Genomic DNA, 16,797 nt, shown 5'->3' on the forward strand with positions numbered 1-16,797 from the left:
AGTTAATATCTTCCCATCCACCCGCCGCTTCTTTCTCCATCTAGCGATTTTTATTTTTTATTAAGTGTCTCTTCCTTTTTCTTTCTTTTCTTCTTTTTTATTTTTTTATATATATTTTTTGGCATTGCTTTGCAGATGTTGGGATGAGAGTCGGAGCCGAATACCAAGCTCGGATCCCTGAATTTGATCCAGGTAGATACATTTGCTTAAGCAAAATCTTATCTTCCCTTTCCTGGGCTTGGTTTGGGGTGGACGGGCTAGGGGTCCGGGCGTGGGGCCGGGAGGGGATGTGGGGTTGGGCTGGGCAGGCATCCGTGGTGGGGAGGCTGTCAGGCTTGGCCGGGCTGTGACACTGGGCGTGTGGGCAGATATGTGCACTGCAAGGTTAACATGGTTCCCTTCGGAGGCCACTTGCCCGCTGGTGGCATCGCCTTCCTGACCCTTGAGCTGGAGCGGGGTCGGGGTGAGCAGAGGGAGACGGCCCTTGGTGGAGTCCAGGGTCCGAGGCCGCGGACTGGAGGAGCAGGCGTGCAGACTGTGTGGACGAACCGTGCAAATGTCAATTGCCACCTCGCTCGCCTCGGCACCCGGGCGGGCGGCGGAGGCCAGGGCGGCTGTCACCGGCCGGGGAAGCCAAGGGCGAGCCCTGCCGACCCGCGCGCAGCGGGGATTGTCTCTTTTCTTTCTTTTTGGCTAGGTGGTGTAGCTTTGGTCGCGGCAGCTCTGCGGAGTGCGGGAGCCGCGGAGAGAAAGGGGTGGGGGAAGGGGGTGGGGAGACGCCAGCGGCAGGCACACCTCGCTCGCCAGCCAGCCCTGGGAAGTTAGACCACAGGACAGTGGCTGCAGCTGCCAAGGAGACATTTTCTCCCCGAGCAGCCAGGTTCCAGCGTCCTCTGCCAACCCAGCTTGCGGGCTCCCTGTCTACTTTTCTCCAAACAGGCTCCCCGGCGGTCACGAGATTTCAGCTTGTGCGGGGATTGGGCGAGAGTTCCGCATATGGAGGCGCCCTTGCTGGAGCCTCTCGGAGTGGAGCGCGTTTCCTTCTCCCCACCCTGCCCGAGACCCTTCTCAGTTCAGGCTTTGGACAGACTTTCAGAGCGGCCCACCTTTTTATTTCCCTCCTTACAATTCGTCAATTTTTTTGCCCGGTGCCCCTTCATAATACTGCGTTTGTGTCAGACCTTCGATTTCTGTGTTACATATTAAAGAGTTTACTTGTATTTTCTTGGGAAGAAACAGAATGTTTAATTATTAGAATACAGAGGTGTATTTTTTGTCCCTCCTCTACCTGTTAGGAAATGCAAAATGATATTTATCTACCATTTGGATTTCAGATAGCAGCTCCTCCTCCTGTCCCAAATGAGGAGGATAAAAAGTAATGAGTGTTAAAATGATTGTCAGGACAGTTTCATTTTTAATAGGTGAAAACAGTGATGCAAGAGTGTTCACTAGATCTGGGTTGCCTTCTAAATGACCGGCTGGGAATATATTTTATTTAAAGACTATCAGTGTATATACTGATGGGCTTCAAATAATTTTAAATATTTTATGAAGCTAATTTTCTTTATTGATGTTGCTAGTAGGTGAATGGCACTTTCACACCACTCTCCTCCCTCTGGGTTTACTTGACATTTAGAAGGAGCACACTTTGGCTTTAAGAGACTGAATTCAGGCCACGTGCCGTGGCTCACGCCTGTAATCTCAGCACTTTGGGAGGCTGAGGCAGGCAGATCACGATGTCAGGAGATCGAGACCGTCCTGGCTAACACGGTGAAACCCCGTCTCTACTGAAAACACAAAAAATTAGCCGAGCGTGGTGGCACGCACCTGTAATCCCAGCTACTCGGGAGGCTGAGGCAGGAGAATCGCTTGAACCTGGGAGGCTGAGGTTGCAGTGAGCCGAGATCACGCCACTGCATTCCAGCCTGGGTGACAGAGTGAGACGCCATCTCAAAAAAAAAATAAAAATAAAAAATTTGAATTCCTAACTGCCAGCTCTTCTTTTTGTGGTCTGAGCAAGCCACACACTATCCCTGCGCCTCAGTATGCCTGGCTAGAAAAACTTTTTTTTTTTTGAGATGAAGTCTTGCTCTGTCTCTCAGGCTGGAGTGCAGTGGCGCGATCTCGGCTCACTGCAACCTCCACCTCCTGGGTTCAAGTGATTCTCCTGCCTCAGCCTCCTGAGTAGCTGGGACTACAGGCACGCGCCACCATGCGCAGCTAATTTTTATATTTTTAGTAGAGATGGGGTTTCGCCATCTTAGCCAGGCTGATCTTGAACTCCTGACCTCGTGATCTGCCTGCCTCAACCTCCCAAAGTGCTGGGATTACAGGTGTGAACCACCCACCGCGCCCAGCCTATAAAAACTATTTAATGGAATTCTTACCAGTATTAAATGATGGACATACGGCAGTTAATTCTATAAAGATTAAAATTTGTAATTATGAAGAATTATTCTGGATATATTCACACCTTTCTGATTTGGAGCTTTCATTGGGAGTCTGTGTTTGTTTTAGTAGTGATAGTTATTTCCAAATTAGACCTCAGCAGCTACAATTATTTCTTTTTTTTTTTTTTTGAGACGGAGTCTCGCTCTGTCACCCAGGCTGGAGTGCTGTGGCCGGATCTCAGCTCACTGCAAGCTCCGCCTCCCGGGTTCGCGCCATTCGCCTCAGCCTCCCGGGTAGCTGGGACTACAGGCGCCGCCACCTCGCCCGGCTAGTTTTTTGTATTTTTTAGTGGAGACGGGGTTTCACCGTGTTAGCCAGGATGGTCTCGATCTCCTGACCTCGTGATTCGCCCGTCTCGGCCTCCCAAAGTGCTGGGTTTACAGGCTTGAGCCACCACGCCCGGCTACAATTATTTCTTAAGTTAATATATCTATCATTTTGCCCCAATGGGTAGATTTCTGAGTCAATATTTATTTCATAGACAACTATATACAGTTTTATTAGGAGTCTTGTGTTTAAGAGCCAGACTTAATGCTGGAACAAACTTGTACATGCCATAGCATTATATTGGAAAGCATTGATCTGATGATTGGAAAGCATCTTTTTTGTTTCAGGATAAACTGAACACTGGAACAAATTTCCAAATTTCGAGAATAATCACTTAGAATAATATTAATGTGGTTTTACGTGACCATTGTTAACTAACTTAATCCACAATAATATTTTGCTTATTTTCAACCTGAATAGAATATTTGAGGAGAAAAAAAAATCACTGAAATGTTTTTAAAGTCATTAAAGTCATATTTTCCATTTATTTACTCAGACTAATTGAATTTTATTATTAGAATAAGGCTAGACATCACTTTCTTTAAGTTCACTTACTCATTTTCTGCTTAATAGTCTTCTCCAGAAGCATACCGAACCCAAGGACAGAATTAAAACTGACTATCATTTAAACTTAGGAGGGCTTCTCTTACCTGTTAAAGGCTAATCTTATCAATCAAACGTAGATTATCAGTTTTTGGGCATTTTTTACAGGGAAATACTGGACCTCTGCCATTCAACATTATACTGCTGATCTATTTTATTATAAATGTTGTGCTGTTGTGTTTTTCACATCAATATAATTAGGTGAGAATATAAACACATTACCTTGGGAAAAATAATAGACGAAAAGTTTTTTTTTTTGACAGAGTCTTGCTCAGGCTGGAGTGCAGTGGTACGATCTTGGCTCACTGCAACCTCCACCTCCTGGGTTCAAGCAATTCTCCTGCCTCAGCCTCCCAAGTAACTGGAACTACAGGCACGTGCTACCGTGCCCGGCTAATTTTTTTTTTTTTTTTTGTATTTTTGTAGAGAAGAGGTTTCACCATGTTGGCCGGGCTAGTCTTGAACTCCCAAAGTATTGGGATTACAGGCTTGAGCCACTGCACCCTGCCAAAAAGATATTTATTAATTATGGAAATTGAGACATGGTTAGCTCCTCTCTCTTCTCTTTCTCATTATCTTTGTCTCCTAAACCACTCAATCCATCTTTATGGAGATTGTTGACCCATAGTTCTAGAAGTCATTTGAAAGAAAAATTCCTTGGGTGCTGAGTTTGTAAAATCTGCTGTGATCAGAATGTAGAAAAATTAAGAGGATTTTTTATGTAGGCTAATTTTATTGGAAAAGGTGATAGTGATGATGATAAAAATTAAACAGGTAAAGAATGAATTGACCAGGGCTATCCCTCATGGGTATAATCCCAACGCTCATGGGTATAATCCCAGCATTTTGGGAGGCTGAGGTGAGAGGATCGCTTGAGCCCAGGAGTTTGAGACCAGCCTGGGAAACATAGTGGGACCCTGTCACTACAGAAAATTTAAAAATTAGCCAAGTGTTGTGGCATACCACATCTGTACTTCCAGCTACTCAGAAGACTGAGGTGGGAGATCACTTGAGTCCAGGAAGTTGAGGCTGCAGTAAACTATGATGGTGCCACTGTGCTATACCCTAGGTGACAGAATGAGACTCGGTCTCAAAAAAAGAAAATTTATTAAAGTGATTATTTTAGGAAATATGAGAAGAATTGAGATTTATATTGGAATTACTGAAGGTCAGAGATTAGGAACAGTTTACCTTAATTACGGAACCTTTGCTAATAATGTCCTTACTAACTATATTTCTGATTATTTTCTTTCCATTGTTCACTAGATCTTCCCAATTTTATTTAGTGCCTACTAACTGTACTTACATCATGAGAACGCTTTTTGTGTGTAGAGCCTAATTTCTTATCATATGCCTTTAATCTAATATGGCGTAATAGCCTTGGATGAACCACCTGACTTCTCTAGGCCTTAGTTTTCTCGTTTGTATCTCATCATATGCCTTTAATCTAATACGGCGTAATAGCCTTGGGTGAACCACCTGACTTCTCTAGGCCTTAGTTTTCTCGTTTGTAAAAGGATGATGATGTTAAGAATATCACAAGATTAAGTGAAAAATACTGTGTATAAAGCAGTGGTTTTCAAAATATTTTACTTACATATCCATGAAATAATTTTGAAAAAAGATTCACATATTTTTAGTCAACATCTATTACTTGTCACTGCATTTATTTTTTTATTTTTTATTTTTTATTTTTTTTGAGGCGGAGTCTCGCTCTGTCGCCCGGACTGGAGTGTAGTGGCCGGATCTCAGCTCACTGCAAGCTCCGCCTTCCGGGTTTATGCCATTCTCCTGCCTCAGCCTCCCAAGTAGCTGGGACCACAGGCACCCGCCACCTCGCCCGGCTAGTTTTTGTATTTTTAGTAGAGACGGGGTTTCACCATATTAGCCAGGATGGTCTCGATCTCCTGACCTCGTGATCCACCCGTCTCGGCCTCCCAAAGTGCTGGGATTACAGGCTTGAGCCACCGCGCCCGGCCCACTGCATTTAAATAGTTGAAAAATATAATCTGTAGTGTATTGAAAATACTAATACTTTGATAATGAAGTCTTTATATCTTTATTTTAAATGTATCCAATTAAATATAAATACTACAGTGATGTAATAGTACTATTTTGTAAAATATAGAGACAAGCTTCTAACATTCTGAAAGTTTACATTGTTCCTTTTCGTCTTTGAAGTCATTTCCATGCGTTTTCTCCACAGAATTTTATCTTATATAATTTTTTTGTGTGCTTTTAAGTGTTTTATTGGGCCGGCGCAGTGGCTCATGCTTGTAATCCCAGCACTTCGGGAGGCCAAGGCAGGTGGATCCCTTGAGGTCAGGAGTTCAAGACCAGCCTGGCCAACATGGCAAAACCCCATCCCTACTAAAAATACAAAAAATTAGCTGGGTATGGTGGTGGGCACCTGTAATCCCAGCTACTTGAAAGGCTGAGGCAGAATTGCATGAACCCGGGAGGTGGAGGTTGGAGTGAGCCGAGATTGCACCATTGCACTCCAGCCTAGGCGACAGAGTGAGATTCTGTCTCAAATGAATAAATAAAGTAAAATAAAATAAAGTGCTTTATTGATCACCTGTGAGTAAGGTTCTGAGTGTTACATCTCTTCTGGCTTGAGTTATTACAATTAATGCATAATTGATTAAAACTCTAGTAGTTATGGTGCCTTGAGTAAAGGAGTGTTTTCCTGACACACTGTTTGAAACCCTGGAGGGTTTAACATTTTGGGTCATGTACTCTTGTAAGATTTGGAATGCATGAGAGATGGTGCCCTTTTATTTTTTTTTTAAGTGAGAGACGGGCATTTGGGAAGAGAGATGATGGAAGTAGAATGAGTCTAACCTCTTACCATTTGACCACATGTGAGTTTTCAGGCAGATTGTCTTGGGAAAGAGAACACAGGGAAGTTAAAGTTCTGAAAATTGATTCTCTTGAAACTTACTCGTGCTCATGTGCCCCGGGAAAGTCTTTGTTTACCCAAGTTTGAAGTTGGTATATATTAAGTATATAATTTAGAACCTAGTATATAAGTAGTAAAATGTTACAATATATTTAGTACATTTTAATATTCTCAGTATTTGAGTTCTTTATATAGTATATTTGTTCCATGATCATCTTCAAAGTCCTTATTTTTAATGTCCTAAAGGAAATCTAAAAAGTAATAGATTTTTATTTTTATTGATGTGGAAATCTTAGTTTATTGAATTATATTTTCCCTTCCTAGTCGTTGGTTTTCTCCAGCAGTCTTATAAATGTAAGACTCCAGTTAAAAGATCTAATAATTTCAAAGTGATTAACCTTTAAATGTTTTATCTAAAACTGAAGACAATTGATTGTTCAACAATTTTATTTTCAGAACTGATATGCTACTATAGTCTTTTAAAATAATAGTAGCTTGCTATCTAGGTTTTGGTTTGTTTTTTAATCTGTTCAGAAGATCAGGTACTTTAAGTCATGGTTGTTTTGTTGGTGGGTCAGGTTTGAGTCTCAGTACTGTTTCTAAATATCAGATAGTTTTGAGGTATAATCTTAAATATTGTTACAGATAAAAACAAAATAAACATGGGGTTAATGTCTATTTAATGTTTTAGTTCATTCTGACTTTTACAATGAAAAAGGTAAAACTTATTGGATGCAAAGCATCCCAAGAGGTAGATAAATTATTTTTAATAGTACATGTTACTTTCTCCTATTTTATAGGAAAGGAATCACGTCTGAATTGTGAGAAAAACATAAAGGTCATTACAGCTATTCAATTTCATTTTCAAGGGGTTGGCGAGAGAGGACATCAGCCATTTTTGCGATATATTCCCTTGAGGTTTTATTCATTTGTAGTTGATACAGTGAGAAGAAGCCTTTTTAGGATAAAGAAGGAAGGAACTTAAGAAAGAACTGTCTTCAATAAGCATATACTAGTAATAATAATAATTAAATCTTAGATAATGCTTACCATATGCCACGTACTTATATTCATTTAATTTTTGAGCAACTCTGTCAGATAGGTACTCTCATCATCCATATTTTTAGAGATAAGGAAAACTGAGGCACAGACAGATTAAATAGATTTATCCAAGGTGACACAGCTACCAAGTAGCAGAGCTGGTATTCAGACTCTGGGAGTTGGGCTCTATAGTTCATACTCTTAACCATTGCACTAAAATATCCCTCATTTCCTGTATCAGTCATCTCTTGGGCCTAGTTGACACATATATAATTGAAAATAGTAGAGTCCAGTTCAGAGTTAGGGAAGGAAAATTGTGAAATGCTTAATTAGGCATTCTCTGCTATCAGACAGGGTGGCTCTATGTATGCCTTTCCTCTGTCCTCTACCCGCTCACCCACATTGGAAGAGCTGTTAGTTCCCACAGCTTGGATACCAGTTTCTGTCAGATCGAACCCTTAATTACAATGCTCAGAATTTTTTTGGAAACTTATTTATTGAGACAGGGTCTTGCTCTGTTGCCCAGGCTGGAGTTCAGTAGTGTGGTCATGACTCACGGCAGCCTCGAACTCCTGGGCTCAAGCGATCCTCCCACCTCAGCCTCTTGAGTAACTGGGACTACAAGTGCACGCGACCACATCCAGCTAATTTTTTATAGTTTTAGTAGAGACAGGGTCTCACTGTGTTTCCCAGACTGGCCTCAAACTCCTGGGCTCAAGCCATCCACCCTCCTTGGCCTCCGAAAGTACTGAGATTATAGGTAAGAGCCACTGCTCCCAGCCTGTAGCTGTTATTTTTTTATGCGGAAAAATTAAAAAAATAGTTTAATACCTGTTTGAGAAGGGCCATTTAATGAAGATATTTTAATTCAGACTTTCTGTAAGGCAAGAATGAGATGCAAGGAAATTATGTTTCAATATTTAGCATGATACGCCATTAAGACTTGAGACTTAATGGAAAACTTTCTTTGTTGCATTTCATGTTCTGTTAAGTAGGATTTAAATGATCTTATTGTCATGATTCCATTGTGCAAAATAATCAGTTCCATATTAAAGGATTGAAGTTTAGGATATTCACTTTGTATAACATTAGATTTTATGAATTAAGTAAAGGCTTCTGACCAACTTAAATAGGGTTTTTGTTTTATTACCATTGAGTGGGTTGACTATTTTGTGTTTGTATTTTTGTTTACAGGGTGAAAACTTAAATATGTATCTTAATATTGAAGTTTTAAAAAGATATCTCAAAGTTTCTTTTTTTTTTTTTTTTTCCGAGGTGGAGTTTCGCTCTTGTTGCCCAGGCTGGAGTGCAATAGCGCAATCTCGGCTCACCGCAACCTCCGCCTCCCGGGTTCAAGTGATCATCCTGCCTCAGGATTAGTGCTTTATTGATCACCTCAATAAAGTAGCTGGGATTACAGGCATGCACCAACCACACCCAGCTAATTTTTGTATTTTTAGTAGAGATGGGGTTTCTCCATGTTGGTCAGGCTGGTCTTGAACTTCTGACCTCAAGTGATCCTCCCACCTCAGCCTCCCAAAGTGCTGGGATTACAGGCTTGAGCCACAGGGCTTGGCCAGTTTATTTGCATTGAATATAAATTTTACATAATGAACTGTAATTTGGCATTTTCCTAAATTCTCAGCTCATGCTTTTGTGTCTTCTTTTATTAAAGATACGACAAAATACAAAAGGCTTTCGAATACTTTGGTAGTGTTTCTTCTTTCAGTTCTCTTTTCTTCTTAATTTTCCTTATAACATACATAGAATTTTAAGATAAATTTATATTTTATGGCAATGTATGATTTTTTAACTAAAATGTGTTGATCAGTAATGATATATGATGCTTCTCTAAAAATAAAAATATTGAATGATACTATATTATTGCCTGATAGATAACTTCTCTAGATGGAGATTATAGTAGTAGTTCTCCTACCACTAGAAATGAATGTTCTTCATTCCAGGTATCTTATAACTTTATAAAGGATTACAGTTTAACCTCGGAATTATTTTAATATTTTATGTGAGTAATTTTAGAATTCTGGCTATTAATGGTAATTATCAGTACCACATAAAAGTCATTTATGAGCCGGGTGCAGTGGCTCCCGCCTGTCATCCCAGCACTTTGGGAGGCCGAGGTGCGTTGATCACCTGAGGTTGGGAGTTCGAGACCAGCCTGACTAACATGGAGAAACCTTGTCTCTACTAAAAATACAAAGTTAGCCAAGCATGGTGGCGCGTTCCTGTAGCACTTTGGCAGGCCGAGGCAGGCAGATCACGAGGTCAGGAGTTGAAGACCAGCCTGGCCAACATGGTAAAACCCTGTCTCTACTAAAATACAAAAATTAGCTGGGCGCGGTGGTGCATGCCTGTAATCCCAGTTACTCCGGAGGCTGAGGCAGGAGAATCACTTGAACTTGGGAGGCAGAGGTTGCAGTGAGCCTAGATCGTGCTATTGAACAGCCTGGGCAACAAGAGTGAAACTTCATCTCAAAAAAAAAAAAAAAAAGTGGCAGCAATGCTTCATTTGTTGATAGTTTTAATGAATTAAATGCAACTAAGAATTAGGTAGACCAGAAGAATAACACTGAATGATTAAAATAATAGAGTCTACAGGCATATAACTTGGCTCTGGCATAGCTGTCTTAGGCCTTCATGCTGTTGATTCTTCATTTATCTGAAGGTTTAATAGGGCTTGATTTTTCTGACTTTCTAGGCTATAAAATATTATAAATAAATTAGAGGCTGGGTGTGGTGGCATGCAGCTGTGATCCCAACTACTTGGAAGGCTGAGGCAGTAGTATTGCTTGAGGCCAGTAGTTCGAGACCAGCCTAGGCAACATAGCCAGACTTCTCATCTTTTAAAAGAAAGAAAGTATTCTTCCAAGTCAGAAGTAGAAGTAGACTTTGAGATTATATTAAGAAGAAATTGCATTAACTTTTTTACCTTGACTTTTTTTTTTTGAGACGAAGCCTGGCACTGATACCCAGGTTAGAGTGCAGCTGTATGATCTCGGCTCACTGCAACCTCCGCCTCCCAGGTTCAAGTGATTCTCCTGCCTCAGCCTCCCCAGTAGCTGGGATTACAGGCGTGTGCCACCACACCTGGCTAATTTTCGCATTTTTAGTAGAGACGGGGTTTCACCATGTTGGCAAGGCTGGTCTTGAACTCCTGACCTCTGATGATCTGCCTGCCTTAGCCTCCCAAAGTGCTGGGATTACAGGCGTGAGCCACTGCACCCAGCCTTTTTTATTTTTATTTTTCTTGACTTTTCTTCTAATATAGAGCACAAACTTTTATAAATATAAAATGTCATAAATGAACTTAAGTTTAAAAGTGAATAGCTGGCAGACCCTTACCAAGAAATAAAATTAAATAAAAAGCAGACATAAGTGTTTAAAAATTACAGCAACTTGACCCATTTAGATATGGGGCAAAACAGTACCTGAGGCATTCTTTCTTGTTTAAAAGTCTTGAGTTTTTAATGATGATCTCTAAGTAATGTATGGAAGTTTATATCAGATTTATTACCTTCTGTCAAGTAGAGATATGTAATGTACTGAAGAAAGTCTTTTTTACTTTAAAAGGAATAAACCAACATTTGTAAAATTTCCTTAATTTTTATAAACAAGATATTTACTATATGTAATGTAAATCTGTTTTCCTTCTGTTTTCCTGTATTTTCTTTCCTTGTCATCCTTTGCAGATACTGTACTAAAACTGAAATAAAGCTTACTTTTTTTTTTTTTTGAGATGGAGTCTCGCTCTGTCATCCAGGCTGGAGTGCAGTGGCACATCTTTTCTTACTGCAAGCTCTGCCTCCCGGAATCACACTATTTTCTTGCCTCAGCCTCCCGGGTAGCTGGAACTACAGGTGCCCGCCACCATGCCTGGCTAATTTTTCGTTTTCATATTTTTAGTAGAGACGGGGTTTCACCGTGTTAGCCAAGATGGTCTCTATCTGACCTCGTGATCCGCCCACCTCGCCCGCCCAAAGTACTGGGATTACAGGGATGAGCCACCGTGCCCGGCCAGCTTACTTTGTTTATACTTACTTTCAGTGTAAATAAAATCCATCATATTCAAAGTAATTATTTTTTTCCCCCAGGTGCTACAAAGTACACAGATAAAGACAATGGAGGGATGCTTGTATGGTCTCCATATCACACTATCCCAGATGCCAAATGTAAGTTTTCTGAAATTGAATGTTAATGTCAGCAGGAGTTTATCACCCAATTCAAAATGTGATTTATATTTGTTTTTGGGTCTTTTAGATTCTCATAAAACAGTTTTGTCTTTGTTTTTATTATTATTCTTATTTTTTTTTAATGGAGGTTGTTATATTAGAATGTTTTTCCTTTTGGAAGATAGTGGGTTGATCATTCCAATTTGTGTCAGGCCCATGAAGAATGAAAAACCTAGGATCTGATGGCATTGCTGCTTAAATCCTCAAGCAGGGGAGGGAGTTACTATGTAGACATCTGCCCAGGCTTTTCCTCAGTATTTGGAGCGGTAAAGACATGCCTTCAAACTTCAAAGAGCCCACTATCATTACCATTTTAAAGAGGAAAGGGGAAAGAACTGACTTCAGCAGCCATCAGGTCATCTTTGTGCTCTCCATTTCTGGACGGAGACCTTCTGGATCATTGACCATGCACTTCTTGAATCATGGTGTGGCTTTAGACTTCAATGTGATGTAGCGGACCTGATCCTTTGCGGCACATCAGATGTAGGAAACGTGCAGGTAACAACACTAAGATCCCCACCCCTCCATTCAGTTATCATTTAGTTTGTTAAATAACAACAAGAACAACAACGACACTGAACAGTTAATTCTAGCAGCTGTAAGATAAGCTTGTCTTTTTAGAATATTTACTAACATCTTAAAGGTGTCTGATTTATTTAGTCCCATGAAAATTAATGATATCCTATCGTGTATAGTAAGTCAAATCATGCTTATTGATGCAATAAGAGAGCTAAAAATTGAAAACCGAGTATGTTTCTGCTTACCTGATAAGTCTTTCTATTTAAGAGCTGTAAAACACCAGCCAAAGGTCTAGCTGGTAGTCTAGAAATTGTGTGCCCTTGAAGCATTCCTAACAGAAAACATGAAATTATTCATCTGGCCTGGGACTGTTTAATGAGAACCTGAAAGAGACTATTAGTTTCCCAGGTTCAATCCTCATTACAGACAAACGTTTTCATTCACAAACTGAGCATCAGGGTATCATTGAATTTTGCTGGCTTAGTTCTGTTTTATACAATGGTTCATTTCTTAGCAAAGTGGAAACAAAATTCAGCCAGAGAGTCCTGGTAGTGTAGTGTTCATGTGGAATATTTAAATGAAGGTCTAGGGCGATGGTTTTGCAGCCCTGGAAGTGCATTGGAATCACTTGGGGAATTTTTTTTTTTAAGTACTTATGTCTAGTCTCTTTCTCAGACCAAGTAAGTCAGAGGCTTCAAGGGTGGATCCTGGATGTCTTATTTTTTAAAAGCTCCCACACTGATTGTAATGCATAGCCAGGGTTGGAAACCACAAGTCAATTGGTATTGTTCAGCATATATTTAGACCTGTCATGTATTTAAGTGCTTTGGGCTGTAAACAAAATGTAATATTTGGGTTTTCTACACAAAAAGCTTACCTTTTTGGGGAGATTTGATAGCATACATTTAAACATTTTATTCTAACAGCATTATTGTTATAAGAGCATATTCGTATATTAGACTGTACTGACTAATAATCACAGCAAATACTTATAAAATTCTTAAAATGGATCAGGTGCTGTTCTGGGAATTTTCCATTTATTAACTATTTAATCATAGGAGGAAGGTACTGTTTTTAACAACTATTTAGAGTGAGGAAACTAAGGTACACAAAGATCAAAAGTTACTTGGCCAAAGTCAAAAAAACAGCAATAAGCTGATAATCAAACCCAGGTAGACTAGCTGTTCCAGAATCAGGATTCTTAACCACTGCTTCTCAAAAATATTTCCAAAAAGTTAATTTATACATACACACACATATAAAAATTAATTAGAATCAAGGAAGAGCGATTTTATGGAGTTCACATAAAACTGAGTTCTGGTGAATGTGTCGGACTTCTCAGCAATGAGGCCTTGAAATAATAGCCAGTTTATCATCATTGAAACTGCTTATCTAAATAATTCTGTTGGCTTAATTGCATATGGAAGATAAATGAAAGTGGAATACTCAAACATGCTTTGTATTACAAGCAGGAAGAGCTGAAGAAAATTTAGGAGTACTGAAGCATACTTAAATGTGTCATTGTTATGTATAACTGGCAGAACTATAAGCTATCCTTTATACATCAATCAAAAATGGAATGGTAAAGGCTTTGGATCAACTCTAAATATGTGAAAGGGTCTTAAACGGCTAACTCTCTTCAAATAAAGACTATTAGAAAAGAAATTATCTTAATATTTTATACAATAATTAAATCTATTGGCTACCCACAGATTGGTCTTTTTCTGCATACAAAAATATAGTAATGTCATTGAATTTAGTAAGTATAATGTGTAGTTGTAGAGATAAGTTATACTAAATAAAATTTTAAACCAGGTGAGCATCTGATCTTTCTATTAGAAGTCTCGTTTTGTAACATTTCATGGGAGGTATCTTTGGCTATTTTTTTACCCTGGAATATAAATTGTTTTACTTTGCTATGTTAAGAACAAAAGTAGACCTAGGTAAATTAATTAAATGAAAATAATTAATTATATACCATTATTTCATTGCAGTGGATGAATACATTGCAATTGCAAAGGAGAAGCATGGCTACAATGTGGAACAGGTATGTAGAGAAACACTTCAATAGTAAGGCTTGTCTCAATATTTACCAAATCCAGAGAATCTCATCATAGTTTCTGTCCTAACAAAGTGCATAATCTTGACCAGCTATTTTATAGATACCACAAAAGTCCTAGCAAAGAGTGACCTTTCAATATTAAGGAGTTTGCTTTTATAAACATTATTCATCTCAAGGGCTTAAATATTTTTCTCTCAATATATCTGTTTCTTATTCTACTTTGAGTTCTGAAAATTTCTGGGAGCCTTCAGTATTCCTCTGGCAAATGCTTTCCAAAATGAAAAGTTAAGGTTTTGGTGTATTTTGGAGTCAGTGTACACAGATAGAACTTTAAAACAAATCTTTTATTTATAAAAAATTTTATTAATGATAGAGGTAATTCTCTTTTGACTTTTTGTTCTATAGGATCTAAAAGTTAAACTTTACATTTAAGGGAATATTTAAGACAAATTTTGAATGAAATCACAAAAGGCTGTTTTTGTTACATAACTTTAAAAGGATATATCTATATATGATGTATCTGTCTGTATGTAGAGTTGTCTCTTCAAATAAAAATTAAAATCAAGAAATTATCTTAATATTTTATACTATAATTCGATGTATTGGCTACCCACAGATTGGTCTTTTTCTGCATACAAAATATAGTAATGTCATTGAATTTAGTAAGTATAACATAGCCGTGGAGATAAGTTATATTAAATAGACTATAATGTATTTATATAATGTGTATTATGTAATACACTGTGTTATATATAATACACTATATATAGAGAGACAAATATATGGTACATTATCCTTAGTAATAAGGGAATGGAAAATATGGAAAAATGAAATGAAAGAGATCTTAAATCTCATTTCAACTAACTATTTCAACTTTTATCAGAATGAATAGTAAAATAGGTAGATTTGTTTTAAGATAAGTAAGAAAGGTAAATTATCTGTAACCTGGGTTATCAAGAGCTAACTTTATAGTCCAATTACATGGTAAAGGAATATTTTTGTGAAATTGAGATGTTTATTTTATCTGTATCTACCTAAATGTAATTAACTTTTTTGTGAATTTTGAAGCCTTTGATTGCGTATTTTGTTTTTAAGCCTTGCCTTTCTGTTTAATATTTGAGAAAGTTAATCCTTTAAAATAGGACTATACATATGTTTGTTTTCCTGTGTATTTTAAAGGACTGTTATCAGAGTACAGAAATTAACAAACTCAGTATTTAAAAAGTGGCTATATCTCATAGAAAATAAAAGTTTGTGGCCTAAATGATGCTTGATACCTTATAATAAAGAGAAAGGCCTACTACTTAAAATAGAAGGGGAATTTATGGAATTTTTGGAAGTTGTCCATTTCAGTCTTTGTTATGATTTGGTAATCAAGTCATTGAAGTTATTTATATGCCTCCTAATAATTCTGTTTATATGTTCTGATAATAAACAACTTAAATGTGGTTAAAAAATTGTTAAAGTTGCAGTGGAGGTACTTTTACTTCTTGGACATGGTTAGCCTGTGATATACTTGTAAAAGATTAAAACTTAAATATCTCCCTGCTAAGCCCCAACTGAGCATTTCTGGCTTTGTGGCATCTGATCATTTCATTCAAGTATGGATTTACTGGAAAATTTCCTTTTAACATATTTTTTCCTACATATTGACAAATTTTAAAATGTGGGTTAAACTCTTGGTGTGAACCTACAAATCTGCTTTGTAGTCACTCTCCTCAGCTCACTGTTTTTCCTAGATTCTGCAGCAAATATGGTATGTAAGAACATTCACTGTTCTGAGGCCCTGATTTAAAAGAAATAAATAAATGAGGTCTGCTACCTGGGCGCCCCTGATTTAAAGTCCTAAACTGTGAGTCTATCTTCAGTTGAAGTCATAGGCTTAAGATTTTGATCTAATTTGTGTTTAACTTTCTTAAGTGTGATGGAACATAAGTCCATTAAAACCAAAGGGGAATGATTTCTCTTCAAAGGCACTTGGCATGTTGTTCTGGCATAAACATAACATTGAGAAGTCCCTTGCTGATCTCCCTAATTTCACTCCCTTTCCGGATGAGTGGACAGTGGAAGATAAAGTCCTATTTGAACAAGCCTTTAGTTTTCATGGAAAAAGCTTTCACAGGATTCAGCAAATGGTATGGTAATTTTAATCTTACTGTGGTTCATATGTGAATGATATCTTAAGCTACTATTGAACACTTCCTAATTATTAAATACAAAAACATTCTTCAATTTAATTTTAAAAACTATTTGGAAACAGGTATATTTGTATACAATCCTGTTTTCTGCAACCACTCTTACATGACAGTTATGTGCTATTGCATTATAGTAAATTAGCTTTTATTTTGACTTACATAACATGTAATAATATACATGTAATAGAGTTATTTCGTATGTTTATTGTTCCAGGAAAAAAAAAATTTCAACTTTATTTTTAAATGTTTCGCTCTTTGACACGAGGATTTTTTCCAACTTATATATTTTTGGATATGAAAACCCCTTTTTAAAAAGTCCTTATTAGGCTGGGCGCGGTGGCTCATGCCCGTAATCCAGCACTTTCGGAGGCTGAGGCAGGCGGATCACGAGGTCAGGAGATCGAGACCATCCTGGCTAACACGGTGAAACCCCGTCTCTACTAAAAATAC

The 16,797-nt window shown here is 38.2% G+C and overlaps 1 protein-coding gene across 1 annotated transcript in view; it reads left to right on the top strand.

Moving 5' to 3' along the window:
* RCOR3 (REST corepressor 3) overlaps positions 1-16,797 on the top strand; it is a 59,244-nt gene continuing 42,447 nt past the window's right edge. The window contains exons 1-4 of the mRNA XM_011938736.1: positions 1-192; positions 11,434-11,511; positions 14,085-14,137; positions 16,126-16,287. Coding sequence (XP_011794126.1) covers positions 144-192; positions 11,434-11,511; positions 14,085-14,137; positions 16,126-16,287 — 342 coding nt within the window. The 5' untranslated portion in view covers positions 1-143. The remainder of the gene's footprint in view (positions 193-11,433; positions 11,512-14,084; positions 14,138-16,125; positions 16,288-16,797) is intronic.

The sequence above is a fragment of the Colobus angolensis genome, unplaced genomic scaffold, assembly GCF_000951035.1.
Source record: "Colobus angolensis palliatus isolate OR3802 unplaced genomic scaffold, Cang.pa_1.0 Scaffold100, whole genome shotgun sequence".
Classification (NCBI taxonomy): domain Eukaryota; kingdom Metazoa; phylum Chordata; class Mammalia; order Primates; family Cercopithecidae; genus Colobus; species Colobus angolensis.